This window comes from Bubalus kerabau, chromosome 1 (genome assembly GCF_029407905.1).
Source record: "Bubalus kerabau isolate K-KA32 ecotype Philippines breed swamp buffalo chromosome 1, PCC_UOA_SB_1v2, whole genome shotgun sequence".
Classification (NCBI taxonomy): domain Eukaryota; kingdom Metazoa; phylum Chordata; class Mammalia; order Artiodactyla; family Bovidae; genus Bubalus; species Bubalus kerabau.
The window spans coordinates 53,420,817-53,441,134 of NC_073624.1; the positions used below are offsets into that span (position 1 = coordinate 53,420,817).

A 20,318-nucleotide genomic window follows, 5' to 3' on the forward strand; every position below is an offset into this window, starting at 1 on the left:
GGAATGACCAAGCCCGAGCTCACTCACCTGCAGAACGCCTTTGAAAGGAAATGCTGAGGAGCTCACTCTAAAACCCTGGACTCACTGGCCCCCAGGCTTCCTTCTGAAATCAACACTGGAGTTCAGTCCTGTCTCCTTACCGCAGCGGGGAAGTGGAACAGTGCCTCTAGAGTTTGTTTTCTTGGGTGGAAGGACCATCCTGGCAGATTGTGTTTAAGACTTGATAACCCAGGCTGTCCTCACTGGGTGTGGTAGCTGTTGGGGCCTCACCTTATCGAGGAGAAAGGGCAGCTGCTTGTTTCAAGGTAAAGCTTCCAGGTTTTCCACACTTCAGGGCACAAGGAAATGAAAGCCAGACCATGGGCAAACTACGGCCCGCCAGCCCGTGCCATGTCCGGCCATCTCTGGGCAGTTGAGTAGCTGTCACCCAAGGGAAAATCATCGGTTGCCTTTGTGTTTGCACTCTAGTTGCTTTCCAGTCTCCAGTGGCCATCTCCACTCCTGCCTAGATAGCGGGTAGGCGGGTGCATGAATGACGGCCGTCTCCCTCTTGCCTCTCCGGCACTTCCACAGCTGCTAGCACCTGTGGCTCCTGAGGTTGGCTTGCCTTCTCAAACTCGCACTGGTAGTTCTGAGCCTGGACACCACTGTGTCAGCAGAGTAACTGCTTACCTGGATTCGGGCCTCACCCAGTGCTATTCAGTTATGCTCTGTTTGAAAACAGCAGTCCTGTTAACACTTTGAGTAACACAGACTGGAGTCCCTGTGGTCTTCAGCTTTCAGGGCCTCAGGTGGAGCCTTTTGTATCCTGTGTGAGGTAGGAAGCCATGGGGAGGCTCCGCCATCTGCTGTGACAAGTGACTGACCTGACACCTTCTGTCTCAAGCATCCAGGTGGAACTAGAAGTGGAAGCAGAGAAGATGAGGGCATCCCAGCAAGAATTACTTTCTCTTGATGAAGCTGTTTACACCCCAGACTTCGATGTGGCTGCGCCCCAGATCAACAGGAACCTCATCCAGAAGGCCGGTTACCTTAATCTTAGAAAGTAAGAGTGCTCTGCCCGCCCCCATCTGAAATCTGTGTTCCCTAGCAGTGGCTGAAGAGCACCTGTTATGTGCCCCATCAAAGGCAGGGGAGGTGTGAGGGTGGGGAAGAGCTCCCACCAGGCACCCCTCCTGCCTGGGACAGAGGACCTGGGCCAGCTCCCAAACTGCACTGAGAGATGGGCTTGAAACAGTCGTGTAAGAACCCAGTACATGGACTCCAGGACACCACAGGCCACCCCTTCCTGCTCACCAGGGCCATTTGTAAGTAGACTGCTCTTACTGGTCATCGTCTTAGACCACTGAGACCCTTCCCCAGACCCCCAGTGGGTGAGAGCAGTGTGCCAGTGACCCAGCACTGAGGCCAGGTCTTGAGGGCCAGGAACTTTTCAGAGTCGTCTAGATTTCTGTAGACTGAATCTCACATTTAACCTTCAGGTCTTCCAATTGCCCATGTCAAATGATCGAGACACTCAGGTTTACCTGAGCCTAAGAGCAGAGCACGTGCAGTGGTGAACTCCCACTGGTCAGACGCCCTGGCTTGGCTGGGCCCCTGGTTACTTCATTTGTCAAATAGAGCTGAAAATTGAACCTACATCCTAAAATTGTTACAAAGATGAACTGAGGTAATTTCCTAGCAGGTATAAGCACTCCAGTGTTAGCTGTTCCCATTTTTGGAAATTGTAATTATTGAGGCAGGAAACCTAGTGCCCCATGCATAGTCACACTCCGTACACTGAATGAAGCAAATACATTCGATGCCCCCCAAATGGAGGGGGTATAAAGAGGAATTGCCAGCTGCTTTCCTTCCAGGGTAGAGCTCTTCGAAAGTCCAGAAAGCTTGTCAAGATCACAGGCCACATATCTCCTTTAGTTCTGTATAGAACATTCCACAAGGTTCTGGTGTTACTGGCCAGGAACTGGATTTTTCTCTTGTAAACAGCCCACAAAACAAGAATAACATCTAAGCTGAAACAAAACCCGGTCTGATAAAAGCGCCCAGGATTCTGTGGTATGTGCTGTGGGCTGAGGTGACCCTGGTAACTCTGTAACTAGATTTCGAGCAGTTCAGCTCTGAGTCTTAAGAGAAGTAGTCTTCCAGGTTTTCAGTGTCCAATGGCTGACACTGGGTTGAGAAGCAAAGTCTGGCTGCAGTGGCGTCCCCGCCCACATCCTGGAGCTGGCCCTGGGACCAGCAGAGCCTGTCATCTCCCCACTCATTCAGGCTGCACTGTCCCTCCCCTGCTAGTCTTTGCACTTGAATTCTTTTCAAAGCACTTTTACTTTAATGTCAAGAAACCCATCGTTTCTGAAACACTACCAATACCCATAAAAAGGCAGCAAGACTCTTGAGGTGCCATTCATGCTTCCTAGCGCTCATGGGCTTTTCACAATTCAATTCTCACAGTAAAACAGGGCTGGTCTCAACCACCTGGGAGAGACTCTACTTCTTCACCCAAGGCGGGAATCTCATGTGCCAGCCAAGGGGCGCCGTGGCCGGGGGCCTGATCCAGGACCTGGACAACTGCTCAGTGATGGCAGTGGACTGTGAGGACCGACGATACTGCTTCCAGATCACCACTCCCAATGGAAAAGCGTAGGCCACACGGGTTTATGTGGGAGGAACGGGCAGGGAGTCCGCCTCTGCGAGGGCCTCCTAGCTCACTCTGTGTGCTGGCCCTCCTTGGGGGAGGCCCCACTCTGGATGATGTCGACCTTCCCAGACGGTGGTTTTATGTTCTCTTTAAGCAAGGACACAAGACCATATGGAGTCCAGCCTGCCTTTTATAAGAAGTCCCAGGGAGGAAACTTACCTGGAGGTCCAGTGGTTAAGACTTCATGCTTTTAAAAAAAAAAAAAGACTTCATGCTTAACACTGCTGGGGGTGCAGGTTGGATCCGTGTTCAGGGAACTAAGATCCTGCATGCCACGCAGCCTAAAAAAAGAAGTCACAGGGAGGATTTGTATGTGGCTTTGGAGAAGGGGTGACCTACATGTGTAGAGAGCAGTGGAAGGAGCTGTTGATCAGTAGAGACTCAGAGAGAGGGGTGGTGCCAGGCTCTTCCTGTTACTAGACAAGCCTTTGTGTCCGCATCATGGGGGTTGGCTGCACAGCTAAAGGGGAAAGTGGGTGCCTGTCTGAGGAGTCCACTCCTCCAGCTGACACAGCTGATGTGAGCAGGACGTTCGGCTGCAGCAGCGTCATTTCATTAACACGCTGTCCCCACATACTGCTGTGCACCTTGGGCCCAGAAGTGACCACACACTTACACAGTGACAGCCTCATATCATCACAGTAGACCCTGTCTGAGCAGGATCCCCTCTCACTTGGAGCAGTGGTCTGAAACTGCTTCAGAGTCCAGAGCCCCGTGAAGTATTCTAGGCTTCACCTGCTTGTGGGGAGGAGTGGCCCTGTGCTCAGAGCTGCTCTGCTTACCTTTCCTTTCTCCACTGGGCTTCTGAGCTGAGATTCTCAGGGGAAGGGGCAGTGTTGTATGGTGTAGACCATCTCTTTTCCCAGAATGGCAGAGCATATTTAGATATCATCCTTCCTCCCTGGGTGTTGGGAAATGACTTGGGAATGGAGATACTGGATTCTAGTCACAGTCCCAGGCAGTTATGAAATTCCTCTGGGCTTCACTTCCCTGAGATAAGAAATAGGGATATGATCCATGTTCCCCAGCTCCCAGAGATGGGATGAGTAACACAGGAACTGGCAGGTGTGGAGTCCCTTCAGGAGCGATGCCTTTGTGGAAGTAGGGCAGTATTACGTGTGTCTTACTCCCAGTCCATGGCATGCAGAGAATCAGTTCTTAGGAAGGCGTGGAATGGCTGCGGGTTCTTCTTTGGGTGTGGCTGGAGGAGTGGTAGGCCACAGTTTTGGCCACCTTGGATCATCTACGCAGGGCCACAAGATGGTCCATGCTGCAGAATCATGCCCTTGGGCTAGCAGGTCTGAGTCCAGCCTGCTCACTGTAGATATGGGAAACCTGAGGCCCAGGGGAGGGAAGTATGTCCCAGTCACAGAGATCTGGGGAGCACTTACTCAGATGTACTTTATTTCAGGGGAATAATCCTCCAGGCAGAAAGCAGAAAGGAAAATGAAGAGGTAAAGATTTCGTTTGTTTCATTCTGTTGTAGTATGATGGATGACTTTGGGATTCAGCAGGTTTTTTTTTTTTTTTAATGTCCTCTGCAGTGGATATGTGCAATAAACAACATCTCCAGACAGATATACCTGACTGACAACCCAGAGGTAATTCACAGCCACCCCACCTGCATCTCAGCACTTTTCTTAGTGTGAAAGATAAGCGTCCACCTCCTGGACCTGAGTGTGTCTTCCTGTGGATTTTTAGGCAGTCGCCATCAAGTTGAATCAGACGGCTCTCCAAGCAGTGACTCCAATTACAAGCTTTGCAAAAAAACAAGAAAGTCCATGCCCCAGGTAACTAAAGGACAAAAGAAAAGTAGCTTTTGTGGAGCCAAACTTTGTTTAGGAATTTCACATGTACTAGAAATTTCATCCTTCCAGACCTGCCAGTTCAGCCCTGTACTACAGAAACAGTAACTCTGACCAGGAAAGGGTAAACACTTTGCTCAGGGTCACACCACAGATGGGGGGCCAAGCCAGGATTCAAAGCTGTCAGCTTTCAACATCAACATCCTTCCCGGGGTCCATGCCACTTCAGCCTGAGCAAATAGGATGTGCATTGAGTGTCTGCTAGTCAGGAGTTCTCCCCACATTTGTATCAGTATCAATAGTTATGGAACCAAAACAAAAATTTTAAAAATAATTAAAAAAAAAAATCACCTTTTGTGTGTCCATGTTACAGCTGCAGGCCTTATCAGCACGTACAGTGGTATTTTCATATGTGCATTTGTTTTACATACATATTTTTCATATTTTTACTTTTTTTATAATTGTTGCTTTAACTCCACACTCTTCCATCAATTATTATTGTCTGTTTGAATACATTGGTTGTCTTCCCTTCCTATACTTGCTGTTGTCATTTATAGTGAGCATTTTCACATGGACAGCTATCCTCTTATTTTGAATGCTGCATTAGGGTTTATTCTAGGAATGCCACCCTTTATCTAAATGGGATTTTCCATTGGTTGATTTATCTGTTAAGCTGATTAAAGCATGGTATCGAAGGGTGAGTTAAATCATGAGTGTATCAGGCACCCCAATGGCATGGTAGGAAGAACCCCGTTACGTGTTTTACAGATACTGTCCAGTGATTCCAGAAGAAAGTTGTCAGAAAGCTCAGAGTGGTTAAGTAACTTCCCAGGGTCTCAGTGCTGTGCACTGTGGAGCCAGTGTTCACACACCCAACACGGGGATGTGAGGAGGAAGAGCACGAGATAAAACAGAAGACAGGTTGAGTCCAACTGTGAAAGAATGGCAGCGGAGGACTGCAGGCTTTGAGAAGTGGGGAGGCAGTCGGAATGGCATGGGAAGACTGCTTGGTGACCCTAGGAGAGAGTGGGTGGGGTGGGAGAAGAGAAGGGCAGAAGGCCCCATGGGATGTCCTGTGAGGAGAACTTGAGCCAAGGAAACAAAAATGAGGAAGCAGCAACAAGTCTTGAGAACACTCCAGTGCCCTAATTTAAGGATACCAGTTTACACAGAAGTAGCGTGTTTATCAGATGGCACCCCACTCCAGTACTCTTGCCTGGAAAATCCCATGGATGGAGGAGCCTGGAAGGCTGCAGTCCATGGGGTTGCTGAGGGTCGGACACAACTGACTGACTTCACTTTCACTTTTCACTTTCATGCACTGGAGAAGGAAATGGCAACCCACTCCAGTGTTCTTGCCTGGAGAATCCCAGGGACGGGGGAGCCTGGTGGGCTGCCGTCTATGGGGTCACACAGAGTTGGACACGACTGAAGTGACTTAGCAGCAGCAGCAGCATGCTTATCAAATGCAGCTTTAAGGAAAGCACTTTATGAATGGAAACGGAAATACAGATCCAGCCAGTGGGGCTCCTCTCTGAGCCTCGGATTGGGTCAGTGTCTGTCGTCTCTTTGTAAAGCCATGCGAGTCTGAGGGGGACCGAGTGGAGAACATGCACTTGCTGGCGTTAGATGTGGTCTCACAACAGCTCTGCTCTGAACACAGACAGGTGTCCCTGAGCCATCAACACTGCAGGCCTTTGTCCCAACTCTGACGTGAGATGAATTAGACCACCTCCGAGACCACCTCTTCCTACTCTTAGAATGCTCTTTCTGGAGTGCCAAAGTTCAGTTAGTGTTAGTAATTAGGTGTGATTGGCTTTCTCAACAAAGTTTGCAGCTCAGATTTAGTAACTGATTTTTCTCTTCTGTTCTAGAATATGTACACCACATTCTTAGAAAGGACCCCATAGAAGAATCCCTAGAAAAAAAGGACTGTAGCCAGCTGGCTGAATCTGCCCAGAGATTGGAAGGGTGACACACAGCTGCAATGTGGTCTCTGAGCAGTGGAGGGGCAGGGTACTCTCTTAGGGTCAACTCATTAAGGATAAAGGTTTTGATGACAGTGAGGGGATGAAGCAGAGAAACTGTGTTCTTGGAGACAAATTGCTGTTCACTTCCAAGCAAATCTCATGTGTGGCCTTCACTCGTTCTGCAGTTACTTGTATCTAATATTTATTCATTTATCCTGTTGTTCAACACACGCTTGTTAAATGTCCAGTATGTGGCAAGGCAATGAGCTAGAGCATGAAACTTACAGACTTGTAGGGAAAGACAGGCAAAAGGTAAATTAGTTGAAATACAGGAAAGCACTGTTATGGTAAAGATAAGAATGCTGTCATAAAGAATAAAGAGGAGACCAATTTAGGGGCTGTCTGGGGAGATAGTATTTAAACTGAGAAGAGATGAGAAGTAGCCTGTCTTGCAGAGCGCCAGACATACTGCATTCCCGACATCAGCTGTGGAGGCTGAATGGCAGAGAAGAGCTTGGTGTCTTTTGGGAACTGAAAGGATATCAGTGTAACTAGATGATGGTCAGCCAAGGGAGGCCAGAGGGGAGATGAGCTTGGGAGGGAGGGAGACAGGGACAGATTGTGAAGGAAGTCAGACTGGCACCTTCCTCCAGTGAGTCACTTGTATCACACTCCCCTCTTAAAGACTGTGCTGAATAGCAGGTGCGATTCTGTCATTCTGGTTACTAAGGCAGTGTGACACTGTGGGAAAGACTCAGTTCCTAACCTAGCTCACCCACCAGATGACCGAGTACAGTCAGCATCATCAGCTTCTCTAGAGGCTGTGGATTCCTCTTCTGTTAACAGTGGAGGTTAAACTAAGTGTCTCTCCTTGTACTGATCATCTGCTATTCTGTCTATTGTTTCTCTGTCCACTTTCCATTCATTGTGCTCATTTGTCAGATGATACTATAAAATAGTTCCTTACAACATATTAAGTTATTGACACACTTGAGAAATTTGAAATACTGATACACAAAATATCAAATGAATGGAAAGATACTGAGAGTCTTCTTTTGGTTCAAATAATGTAAGAAATCAAAATACTTTTACATTCTTTGCCCCTCACAGGCATTTACACTCTAGCTGGGGAGAAAAGATTATAAACATATAAAAGGTTAAATTACAGCATGCTGACACTGGGAAGAGAACAGACAGGGTGAATCACTGTTCAGACAGTGCTGTACTGTTCTGGCCACAATCCCCAAACAGCATGTGTGGGTCCAGTGCTAAGCCCCGGAGGCACATGGAGGTCCAAGACTGTCCTCTTGACTTCCTGAGAAGAAACGCAGGACTGCAGAGGAGGGAGAGGGTCAGGCTGGCTTGCAAGGCCTGGTGGCTGGAGTGCAATCGGAGCTGATGTTTGCAGTGCGGCAGAGTGGGTGAGCAGTGGAACTGAGGCAGAGTTGGCAGGAGGAGCACAGCAGAGGGCGGGGAGAGGGAGGCCTTCAGGAGAAGGAGAGCCAGGTGGTTGACTGCTAGGTCAAAATGTAGTGTTCATTCAGCAAACAATTGTGAGTGCCTACTGTGTACCAAGTGATATGATTTAGCTACAGCTCCTGCCCTCAAAAACCTCTCTTAAAGAGAGAAAGATACAGGAAATTAATAGGTAATAGAAGAAGCAGTCTAGCATCATGTGGAATGTCATGCACAGAACCAGCTGTAGGTAATGGGAATATCTGAGGAATTTTAACCACGGATGTGAATGATATCTTAAAAGATTTATTGGTAGAGTAAGTTAGATCTTCTCCCTTATCTACCTGTAAAAGTCACATAAGCACTCGACATGTATTCATTTGATTGTAAAAACTTAAGGTCAAAAGGCGTAAAAGAATTTTTTTCCAACTTTGTACTCCAGCCAGAACGTGAAAAGTTCAGAGATGGAAAATGACAAGATAGTTCCGAAAGCAACAGTCATTATACCTGAAGCTGAACAACTGATTGCACCTGGAACACCTATTCAGTTTGACATTGTACTTCCCGCTACAGAATTCCTTGATCAGAACAGAGGCGGCAGGTATGGGCTAATAAGGGGGGTTATTTCTGGGAGAATGTCGTTCCCCTCCCGCCCCCCACCCCCAGAGACCGTCCCCTTCTGGCATAGAGTTCAGGTGTTAAGCGTTCTTTGAACTGAAGCCCTTGGGATTGTTTTGACTCTGGCTGTCCCCCTAGGCGTACCAACCCCTTTGGTGAAACTGAGGATGCGACATTTCCAGAAGCAGAAGGTAAGTGGCTTGTTCTGTGTGCTTTTTCTTTGCCCAGCACAGAATAATCAGGGCCCTTGAAGTAAGATGTGAAGTCATGTTCCAAAAAGCTTTGACTTGAACTATGAATTGAAATTATGACCCACAGATGTTGTGTGTGAAAACTCACTAGGACACAATGCCGTTAGAACAGGTCTAGCATAAAAACTGAGGGGTGCAAGATTTTCTGCAAGCATCGTACCATTTAGCCACATCCATAACCTTTTTGTAGCTCCTGCAGAGCAATGTTGCCGAATCTAAATCTGCTATCACATTACTGCAAAACAGACTCCAAGAGGATAAAATCCAGATGAGTCATAAATATGCTATTTCAAAAACAACTCATTCTTAAATTTGAAGATGACATGAAAGATGGGGGGGGGGAATAAAAGGTATTTAATTCATTATAATTCAGATTGTTGTCTGATTTACATTCTTGTAAGGTGCATAAGAACATACCCAATAGAGCTAACCTGCTGCCCCACAGAGCTGCAGCTCCCAGCCGGGACAGTTTAGAAGTGTTGGCAAGGCCTTGTAACACAGCTTCCTGACTGAAGCCACAGAATGTCATTAGAATGAAATGCCACTTATTTAAATTTAAAAGTAGGACTTGTGAGGAGGCATTCCTCATAGCTTTAGGCAGAAAAATGAAAAATAGGCTGTGCCTCAGATCTGACCCTCTAGCTGACTTTCCACAATCCACACTATTTGTTACCGGTCTATACGGAAAACATCAAACTTGTAAAAACTATCTTCATATGGGAGTAACCATTTATGTAACATGTCAGTTATATTTTCCTAATTTGTTTTTTCACCATTCAGTTATTTTTTAGGGGCTAGAATACTAATAGGGAGGACAAGTCAAGAAAATGTAGGCTTCTTACTTTCAAACGGTGGAAAGGAAAACTATTGTTCTTACAGGAAAAAAAAGATCTTTCAAACCTTCTTCATGATTTTCCAGCTGTGATTGCTGTTACTGTTTGTCAGGTTATGTGTCATTATCAAGAAGCAAATACTGTAAGCTCATTAGCATGAAATAAGTTAAGAGTTTGAGACCTCCCAGAGTTTATGGAATGTCCTCACTGCCTTTCAGTAATAAATGATGTGCATAAATTGAGTGAGATCCAACATCAGGTCTTACTTTCTTCAAATACATTTTCTTCTATAAGAGGATTTTATCAGCAGGCCAAAGTAATGAATGAATGTTCTATTATCTGGAAAAACTCATTTTCGGAGAAAAGGTAAGATGATACACTTTCTCTTACATGTAGTCACCTAGAGTTTAAGTGCTAGAAGGACATTCATCTGGTTTCGTTTTATAGATGAAGAAAAAGGTGCTTTTCTAGTCTAATGAATAGTTCCAAACAGACAAAATAATAGACAATAGAAGATTCAGAGCTTTGGCGGTTTGTGGTTTACATAATCAGAGTATTGAGAAGTTTTGGCTTTAGAAAGCCCTTCAGAAAGCAAGGAAAACCTGAAGTTGGCCTGTCCTCAGACCAGCACATGGGTCAGCAGGCAGGAAGTGAACAGGATCCTGAGCAGAAAATGCTCTCTTGCAGATTCTCTTTTGCAGCAGATGTTTATAGTTCGGTTTTTGGGATCAATGGCAGTCAAAACAGACAACACTACAGAAGTCATTTACGAAGCAATGAGACAAGTATTGGCTGCTCGGGCTATTCATAACATCTTCCGGATGACAGAATCCCATCTGATGGTCACCAGTCAGACTCTGAGGTACGCTCTTTCATTTTCGGACTTTCTTACAGCTTCTAATTCCCTGTTAAGTTACGTCTAATCGTCTAGAATGTTCACAGAATACTTGTTTGATTGGATTAAGTGAAGACACTATTCATGTTTCTGCTTTGCTTTTTATAATACATTTCAATTTCTTAAGATACACTGGCTAAAAGAAGTGCCCTTAAAGACAAAAGCTGGTATTTTTAGAGGTGAGTGAATCCTACCCCACTGTGCATAAAGATGCGGTCATTTGAGTGTTACTCTGTCTCTGAGCTTGCAAATGAAAGGGGTTTTGTTTTTTCTCTTTCACCTCAGAGTACTGTGTAATAAAAATTTAAAAACTGTGAAAACAGACCATGAGCCTGCCTGACATAACTAGACCACCACAAGGAAAATCTGGTTAATATTTCTTGGGCTGAAAATAAAGAAGTCAAGCCATATCAACTACATGATTTGGGGTTTCAAGTAATAAGAGCTGTATGAATGATGGCAAACAGTGATCAAGCTGTGGTTGGCACAGGTTTTATTAAGACCTGCACTGTCCATACTGCAGCTACATGGAACATCTGAAACCTAACTCATGTGAACTGAGAAGTGTACAACACATGCCAATATTTAAGCTCTCATACTATCATACCCACCTCAAGGAGAAAGCAAAGTAATTGTTATGTTAGTAACATGTCTAGCTGGTAATATTTTTAATCTATTATAGTATATTAATTTCACTTGCTTTCACTTTTTTTTTTTGATGCAGCTGCTAGAAATTTTTGAGTTACATATAAGAAGGCTTACATTAAATTTCTATGGGACAGCAGCACTGCTTTAGAGCCTTATTCCTGACTCTGGCATTTATTAGTTGTTTGAACTTGAGCAAGTTACTTAACCTTTGTGCCTCGGTTTCTTCAGTTATAAAATGAAAACATTTTATTTTTTCCACTATCCACTCCACATAGTGTTGTCATGAGGAATAAATGAGTTAATGCATGTAAAACATTTACAGCCATGACTGGCACATAGAAAGGGCTCAATAAATAAATGTTAAGTTTCAAAAAAAGTTAACCAGTACTTTGGCAAAAATCAGAATATAGTTTCTTCCATTTATTAAAATCAGTCCTTTTCATGTGTTACAAACCTACTAAGAATGAGGGTTTTTTTTAAAAACTCATTCATTTTAATTGGAGGCTATTTACTTTACAATATTGGGGTAGTTTTTGCCATACAGCCACGGGTGTACATGTGTCCCCCATCCTGAACCCCCCTCCCCACCCTCCCCCACCACCCCTCTGGGTTGTCCCAGAGCACTGGGTTTGAGTGCCCTGCTTCGAGAATGAGGTTCTTATGAATAAAAACTTACATTTATTTAAAGCTTTTCTCCAAATATGCCCTGGACCTTTCATAGGCATTAGCTCATTGTTCTTATAATCACCACCAAAAAGATTAAATTTATGTAAAAGCACTGGAAAAAAACATAGTACATCAAAGAACACGATCCAAAAAAAAATGCAAAGACAACACAGAATGGGAGAAAACATTTTCAAATCCTTTATCTAATACACAGAACTCTCACAAATGAACAAAGGAAAAACTCAATTTAAAAATGGACAAAGGACTATCTATCCCTCCAAAGATAGATAATTGGCCAAAAGCACATGAAAATATGCTTGTGTCATTAGTAACTAACATGTAAATCATATCCAGAACCACTTCATAACCCACCAGGACGACTATAGATTTAAAAAAAAGAGAAAATAGCAGGTGTAAGCAAGGATGTGAAGCAACTGGAACCCATTGCTGGTGGGCATGTAAGATGGTTCAGCCACTGTGGGAAATAATTTGCAGTTCCTTTGTAACTTAAACATAGAATTCCATTCCTGGGTTGATAGCCAAAAGAATTTAAAACAAGTGTTCATATAAGAGTACTATACACAATAGCCAAAAGGTAGAGAAATAATTCAATGTCCATCAAAAGATGAATATATAAACAAAATGTGGTATATATGTACAGTGGGATACTACTAAGCCTTAAAAAGGAATGGAGGTTCACGAGGGAGGGGACGTATGTATACTTATGGCTGATTCACGCTGATGTATGGCAGAAACTAATACAATATTGTAAGCAATTATCCTCCAATTAAAAATAAATTTTAAAAAAAGGAATAAAGTATATACTACATACTACATATGTAGTATGTAGTATATACTACAATACAGATGAACCTTGAAAACATTATACTAATTGAAAGACAGACACAAAAAAAGCCACAATATTGTATGATCATTTATATGAAATACCCAGAATAGGCAAATCTACAGAGACAAAGATTAGTGAGAACTGCCAAAAGCTGAGAAGAAAGGAGAATGGGAAGTGACTGGTCTAACGGATGCAGAATTTCCCTCTGAGGTGATGAAGCTGTTGTTGAACTCGATAGTGGTGATGCTTGTTCAATCCTGTGATGTGTTAAATATCAAGAATGGTGAATTTGATGTTAGGTGTATTTTACCACTACATACACACACATCCTTACATGAGGATTCGTATGTTTTTGGAAGTCACACAGAAAATCAGATCTTTAAAAGCAAATACAGGTTACCTGTTATACACAGTAAACTATAAGTTTTAAATTTCCATTTATAGAAAACTTTTACAAAATACTTTGGTTATCCCAACTTGAGGGAAATTGCTTATAATGTATATTTTAAAAATCATTAAATTCATACTGACTAATGAAGACATATTTAGCTTTGTAGCTTAAAATTCCACGCACATTTTGTTAACCGCCTCTTTGAAGTTTACGGAGGTTCTTATCCCAGTTTTACAAAGCAGATGAGAGAAGTCAGGGTGACTTGCATAAGATACAGTATCCAGGAATTTAGTCTTGAGCCCTCTGATGATAAATATTGTGCTTTAACAAATATAAGTGTATATTTTTCAAATTGTTACCATGGGGTGGGAGACAGCTTTGTTGAAATATAATTTAACATACTGTATAATTTACCTATTTGCAGTGTTTTTTAGTATGTACATATTTGCACAACTGTCACCCAATTTTAGGACATTTTCATCATCCCCCCCAAAAAACTCACACCCATTAGCAGTCACTCCCTTTCCCCTGCAACCTGCTCAGTCCTAGCCACTAATCTGTTTTAACCGATTTTCCTATTCTGGACATTCCATATAAATAGAATTATAACCATCTTTTAACAAAGCAAATAGATATTTCACTTTCACTTATCAAACAGCACATCAGTAATAACTTATATACACAATACTATGTTTTAGAAAGTAGAAATTTGTATCTATAAAACAACAGTAAATTCTCTAAGGTAGTTTTCTCAGACATGGATGATGCTTAAAATCCTTTTAAGAGAGTATCTAGAATACCTTCCTAAAGTTACTCCTCCTACACCCAGACTGACAGTTTGGTTAAATCTGGGAATAGTTCTGTTAGGGAACAGTTCTGTTAAATCCCTTAACTGTTCTCACCTCTCCCCCATGTTTTTGAGAAAACTTGTTAAAACTGAGAAGTATATGGTTCTGGTACTTTAAGAGAAACAGGCTGATAGGAATTTCTGAGGCGGCGGCTGCAGAGTATTATCCATCCATGTTAATTTTTCTGGAGAATTATAATGCTGCCTCTTCGGATAAGCACTAAAATACTGTGAAATCCACTATTTGCCATCATCGTCCATTAAAGATGCCCTGAGGTTTAACTGCACAGGTTCGGTCAAGGCAGAAACCAGGGCACTCGCTCCCTTTGGATGGTCCCATGGTGTGCTCTCACCTTGCCCTCAACCAGACAAAAACATATGAAAATGTTTGCATATTTAAAGTTTTGTGTGGTTTCCTTCTGAAGTTCTACAAACTCATCTAAGAATATAATTTGATCCAACATTTGTGATATAATGAATCTCTTAAAATTTCAGGTTGATAGATCCCCAGACTCAAGTAACAAGGGCCAATGTAAGTACCCTGCTGCATGCTGACTGTAGTGATTACTCTAACTCACCTTTGTAGTCACCGGAAACAGTGTGCACTTAAAAAACTTACTTGCCAGATCAAACGTCACCAGTAGTGTGCACTGTTTTTATGGAAAGTCAAAGTGAAGTCGCTCAGTCGTGTCTGACTCTTTGCGACCCCGTGGACTGTAGCCCCACCAGGCTCCTCCGTCCATGGGATTCTCCAGGCAATACTGGAGTGGGTTGCCATTTCCTTCTCCAGGGGATCTTCCCGACCCAGGGATCAAACCCAGGTCTTCCGCATTGCAGGCAGACGCTTAAACCTCTGAGCCACCAAGGACCCTAATTCATTTGTTGCATAATAATGGTCTATTCCTGTTTTTTTCTAGTTTGAACTCACCAGTGTCACCCAGTTTGCTGCTCATCAAGAAAACAAGAGACTGGTTGGCTTTGTGGTCCGCTTGCCTGAATCCACAGGCGGAGAGTCTCTGAGCACATATGTTTTTGAAAGCAACTCAGAAGGCGAAAAGGTCTTGTTATTTTCTTCATCTTAAGATGCCACAAAGGTGGCCAAAATAGCAGCTCAGTTGGGACAGCATTAGACTGAAGATGCCAAATATTTCAGTCCAAAGATATTTAAAGGGTTATTTTGCACAAACCTCTTCAACATTTAGTTAACTATTCTTCAGGTCCCCACTGAGGAGTTTAAGAATACCTCCTACGAAGGCCCCACTGAAAACTGGAGTAAAACTCCCATATGGAAAGTACCTATCAAGCAAAAAGAGTGAAGAACTTTGATGGTGAAATATAATTGCTTAGGAGAGATTAGGAAATGTTAAAAAGCAGTTCACCTCAAATTTCTATTTTTAAAAGTTACAGTGGAGAAAATCTTTACTTAGGGAGGAAACCAAGGAAGCAGATGTGAGGAAAGTACATCTAAACTGTTCTTTAGTATGAAACTTTGTGGCTGCCTTTGCTACTTAGAATTAATCAAAATGATTCAACCTTCTTTCAGGAAGTATCTGTTAAGCACTGTGTGTATGAACATGCAGTGGCTAAATAAGGTTGAGAGAAAGGAAAAAAGTATCTGGTAAGAATTTTAGACTGTTTAATAAGGTCAGTTTTCACTTAACATAAAGTGGCAACAGGAGACCAGTACAGGTGGACGCTAGTATTCCGAAGCCCCATCTGACGAACTTCCTGCAGCCAGATCCTCTGCCTCCGTGGTGATGTGATCAGACTGTGACCTCACTATACTTTCAGAGTCACATTTTCTTCTAAAGTTCTTATCCTTTTCTGCCTTTGCCAAACACTGCTTTTCTTTTTTTTTTTTTTTGCAGATATGTTATGCTATTAATTTGGGAAAAGAAATCGTTGAGGTTCAGAAGGTAAGGTTCATTTTAGTGCTGGCTGAACAACTCAGAAGTTATCTGTATACTTACCTTTCTCTCAAAAAGAAAAGCGATGCTCACTAGGCAGGGTGGCCATGTCTGGGACTTCCTTTTAAGCCTTCTGTGTGCCAGGCATTTCTGATCAGCTAGTTCCTGTCACTGGAAACACGTGGCGTTGCTAACAAATACCACGGCTACAGCCTGTGGTGGTTGGCTAGGTTTCCTCTGTTTCAGATTAAAGGACACTCACTAACCAGTATCTGCCGTGTGCTCTAAGGCCTCACTCCCCAGAGTGGTCACAGGCCCAGCAACACTGACTGAGATGTTATCTGGAAACTGTCTGGAAGTGAAGACAAGTGAAGACTCTCAGACCTATCAGTAGTACCCAACTAATTTTTGAGAGCAAATTCTGTGTAAGAAAAATCCTTGCGGTTATAGCAGTGAGCCAGAGACACAGTTCCTGCCTCCAGGGGCTTCTAGTTCAGCACTGCCCAGCAGAACTTTCTGTAGTAACGGAGATGGTCTGTTTAATATGCAGATTGAATGTGGCTAGTGTGAGTAAGGAACTGGATTTGAAATTTTTAGTTTTAACTAATGTAAATAGTAACGTGTAGCTAGTGGCTATCACACTTGTGCAGTTCTAATCCATCAGGGAGGGGCAGGCAGGTCAAGGACTAGGACCAACATAATGAAAAAATAACACTCGAGCCAAGTTTGTATCTTATGGTGTAGATCAGAGTTGCCAAACTTTCTATAAAGGGCCGGAAGATAAACCTTCCAAGCTCACCATCTCTGTCGCCAAACTACTCAACTCTGCTGTTTTAACATAAAAGCAGCCGTAGTATGTAAATGAATTGGCATGGCTATATTCCAATAAAACTATAAAAACAAGTGGTGAGCCAAACAGCCAGTTGGCAATTCTTGGTATAGAGTAAAAGGAAAAAAAGGAGTTTAAAGACAGCGGTCAGGGCTGTGAAAGAAATTCCTCTCTGGACTCTTTCCACAAAGATGATTCTGAGTTTGCTATGTAAATGATATTTTGGCTGACAGGTACAACCTTAGCCTAGTTTTGGGGAGAATACAATTGAGGTTTTTTTTTTTTTTTTCGTTTTTTTTTTTTGTTTGTTTTTTTAAGAGATGTAAGAAGGTATACCTAAGACAAGAGTCAGAAGAAATGAGGCTAGATTACAGAATATAATGACAACCAAACCAAAGGGGTTTTAAGTGCATTTTAAGTGTTTTCTTTTCTCCTTCTTAAACTCCCGTAACTTCAGGATCCAGAAGCACTGGCTCAATTAATGCTGTCCGTACCACTAACCAATGATGGAAAATATGTACTATTAAACGATCAACCAGATGACAATGATGGAAGTCCAAGTGAAAATAGAGGCGCAGAATCTGAAGCATAACTTCCTTGCGCCTCTGGGTGAAGAGCACCCAGGAAGGAGAGCTACCTCCTTAAGGGTTTTCAACTTCTCTGACACATACAGGCACACCACCTGGTTTCAGAATGCTGACAATCGCTTGTGGAATGTACTCTTGATGCCTTGATACTGAGACTTGGGAGGGAAACAGTAAGAAATGGTTGACAACATACCCATCTACAAATGTTATTTTAGGTGCTTTGTGGTAAGTCCTTCTCTTAGATTGCATTGTTCAGTGCTCAGAATGAAAGCTATGAAAAAAATGCATTGTTCACTTTACTTCAATGTCATTGTTCACTTTACTTCAATGTCATCTCTTTTTCAGTATCCTTTAAAAAAAAATGGTAAACATCTAGATTTATAATTTGATAGACACTAAATATTTCCTATTAATATAATCTATTTTTGTATTTTAATGAAACTGTAAGTGCCTGTCATTCGGAAACTGGTCTGTTGATAATCAAGTCTGTCTCATCATTTTGACCTAACAGAATTCATTTGTGCAGTCAGGTGATGAGCCCTGTGCTTTGAAGTCCACGAGCACTAGCAGAAATGCAGGTCTAGTTTTGGTAATTGTTCAAACATCACACAATAAAAAGACAAGCAGATAAGTACCACAAAAGATGTCTGACTTTACAGTGGAACCTTAACGAACCAGCATTTGGAAGTGTATGGGCCTTTAGATACTGTTTTTAGGGGTGGAGCACCATGGACAGTGTACAGCTCCACCAATTTATTTCTTCTGAGCCAGACCCTCCTTAAAGAAGGGAACCAATGAATTTTTAAACTCACTTGAAGCACAGCTGGCCATGGGGCTTGGTAGAAAAGTTCCTATTTTCACCCTGACACATAAGTTCCAGACATCCTAGCCCATTAGGAAATAAGTGTAATGATCTTTAATTGATACAGTGTATTTAATTATAACCAAGTTCAACAGAAATACCACTGTCTTTGTAATAAATTAACCTAGCAATAAATGCTAGCAAATAAAAACTATCATTGTTTCTTTTTATTTTTGTGATTATTTTCTACAACATCCATGAAAGAAAACTAAAGCTGTTTCTGTAGCTTTAACAGCTAATTAAAAACAAAAAACAAAAACCAAACCCCAGGACATAATGAAATCGCAGCAGAGGGTTATGTATTATGCAAGGTGAGTGGAATAACATGATCTCAAGGCCAAATTTTTAAAAGGTGCTGCTTTTTAAATGGATTCATAAAACAACTTTTGTAACTCAAAATTAAGAGGTGCCATCAGAAACACAGTGAGTGGTCAAAACAGTATGAAATTACACACCATAAAATCCTAGCATAACCATAGTCGCTCATAGCTCAGTAAGTTCTGACAAGCTTCAAGAGCCACACCCCCTGAATTCTTGCTTAGAACTGTTCAGGGTATAAAATAATATATCTACATAATAAAACTCAAAAAAAGTTGATGTTTTTAATTAAAAAAATTTAATAATGTGTAGCCTATGGAAAGTATGAAAATTCCTTAAAAGATGAAACAGAGCTACCATATGATCCAGCCATATCAGTCCTGGGTATGTATCCCATAAAGATGAAAACTAATTTAAAAGATACATGCAGCACTATTTACACAACAGACAACTGGCTTAAAAAGATGTGGCAAACACACACAGGCATGTTACTCAGCCATAAAAAAGAATGAAATATTGCCATTGGTAGCAACATGGATGGACCTAGACAGTACTATACTCAGTGAAGTCAAAGAGCTATGTATCACTTATATGTGGAATCAAGAAAATATAAATCTATATACAAAACAAAAACAGACTGAGGCACAGAAAACATAGAATGAAAATACAAAATTAAATACAAAATTAACTGAGCATCTTCCCAGGAGATAGTGGAGGACAGAGGAGCCTGCTGTGCTGCAGTCCATGGGGAGGGGGGGGGTGGTCGCAAAGTCACATGACCTAGTGACTGAACAACAAATTCAGCAAACACACATGAGCAAAGATTAGTATCCAGAATATATAAAATACTCCTAAAATTAGTAAGAAGAAAAATGAAAAAAAAAAAGCTCAAACAGAAATATGTTCAATCATATAAAAATCAAGAAAATTCAAATTAAAACCACAGATATGATATTGACCAGACTGCAGAAATCCAGCTCCTGGCAGGGAATGGGAGTCACCTCACCCGCTTCTGGGATGGGACAACAGCCTGGCATTCTCTTCCAGTGAACCTGCAGGCACACCGGGCCCTACCGCCAAGGAGGGTCACTTGTGACACACACCCCAGGGAAACTCAACACATGTTCCCAGGGAGAAGTACAATGACGAGTAGAGCAGTGCTATTCACAGTATCCCAAATTTGGAAATAACCCAGATCTTATCAACAGGCTAAGTATCTAGGTATTCATGTAATCCAGGATGAGGGAAATAAAGCTAAATGAACTAGATCTATATACATCAATGTGGATGAATTTCAAAAGTGATACTGAATTAAAGTCTAAGCACACAGAATACATTTATATTAACTTTGAAAAATAACACAAACATCCCCATATTATTGTTTAAAATAATGAAGTTGTAACCCTCAAGAAAAACACAGTGCACTGCGGTCCCCTCTGCAGCAGAAAAGGGAGCAGAGCAGGAGCAATGGGAGCATCCAAGCTCATAACCCACCTGGGGGCTACACAGGCATTCTTTTTTCAATCACTAAATAGTACATACATACTAATACGCTTTTGCATGTATCCGATTTTTAAATAAAAATTTTAAATTCAGCAACAGTGGGTGACTCCCTTTCTCTCAACTGAAATGTACATTAATGTATAGGAAAGCCCTCTGAAAAATTCACACGTGCCATGTAAATGAAAGGTGGGAGGGAGGAAAATGAGACCTTTTCTTAGGCAGCTAGCCTCACCAAACTGCATCTCCCAGCACTGCCTTTCGTTGTTTGGCCACCTGTCAGACCACCTTCAGGGAGGAGCAAGACCTGCCTCACACTGTCAACACTCCACTGAGTTATAGAGTCAAATACACACTGTTTATCTTCAAACTTTTCAACAGCTAATAATTA

General features: G+C 42.3%; 1 protein-coding gene across 4 annotated transcripts in view; it reads left to right on the forward strand.

Moving 5' to 3' along the window:
• The window catches only part of APPL2 (adaptor protein, phosphotyrosine interacting with PH domain and leucine zipper 2), a 52,363-nt gene extending 34,089 nt beyond the window's left edge, over positions 1-18,274 (forward strand). For 3 of the 4 annotated variants that reach the window (XM_055574896.1, XM_055574900.1, XM_055574897.1), the window contains 12 exons: positions 887-1,045; positions 2,452-2,640; positions 4,110-4,152; positions 4,243-4,299; positions 4,400-4,488; positions 8,371-8,529; positions 8,685-8,737; positions 10,318-10,492; positions 14,420-14,456; positions 14,842-14,982; positions 15,793-15,840; positions 17,118-18,274. In XM_055574896.1, the coding sequence (XP_055430871.1) occupies positions 887-1,045; positions 2,452-2,640; positions 4,110-4,152; positions 4,243-4,299; positions 4,400-4,488; positions 8,371-8,529; positions 8,685-8,737; positions 10,318-10,492; positions 14,420-14,456; positions 14,842-14,982; positions 15,793-15,840; positions 17,118-17,252 (1,285 nt within the window). In that variant the 3' untranslated portion in view covers positions 17,253-18,274. The remainder of the gene's footprint in view (positions 1-886; positions 1,046-2,451; positions 2,641-4,109; positions 4,153-4,242; positions 4,300-4,399; positions 4,489-8,370; positions 8,530-8,684; positions 8,738-10,317; positions 10,493-14,419; positions 14,457-14,841; positions 14,983-15,792; positions 15,841-17,117) is intronic. The other variant, XM_055574899.1, reaches the window with a different exon arrangement.
• Positions 18,275-20,318: the final 2,044 nt, after the last annotated feature.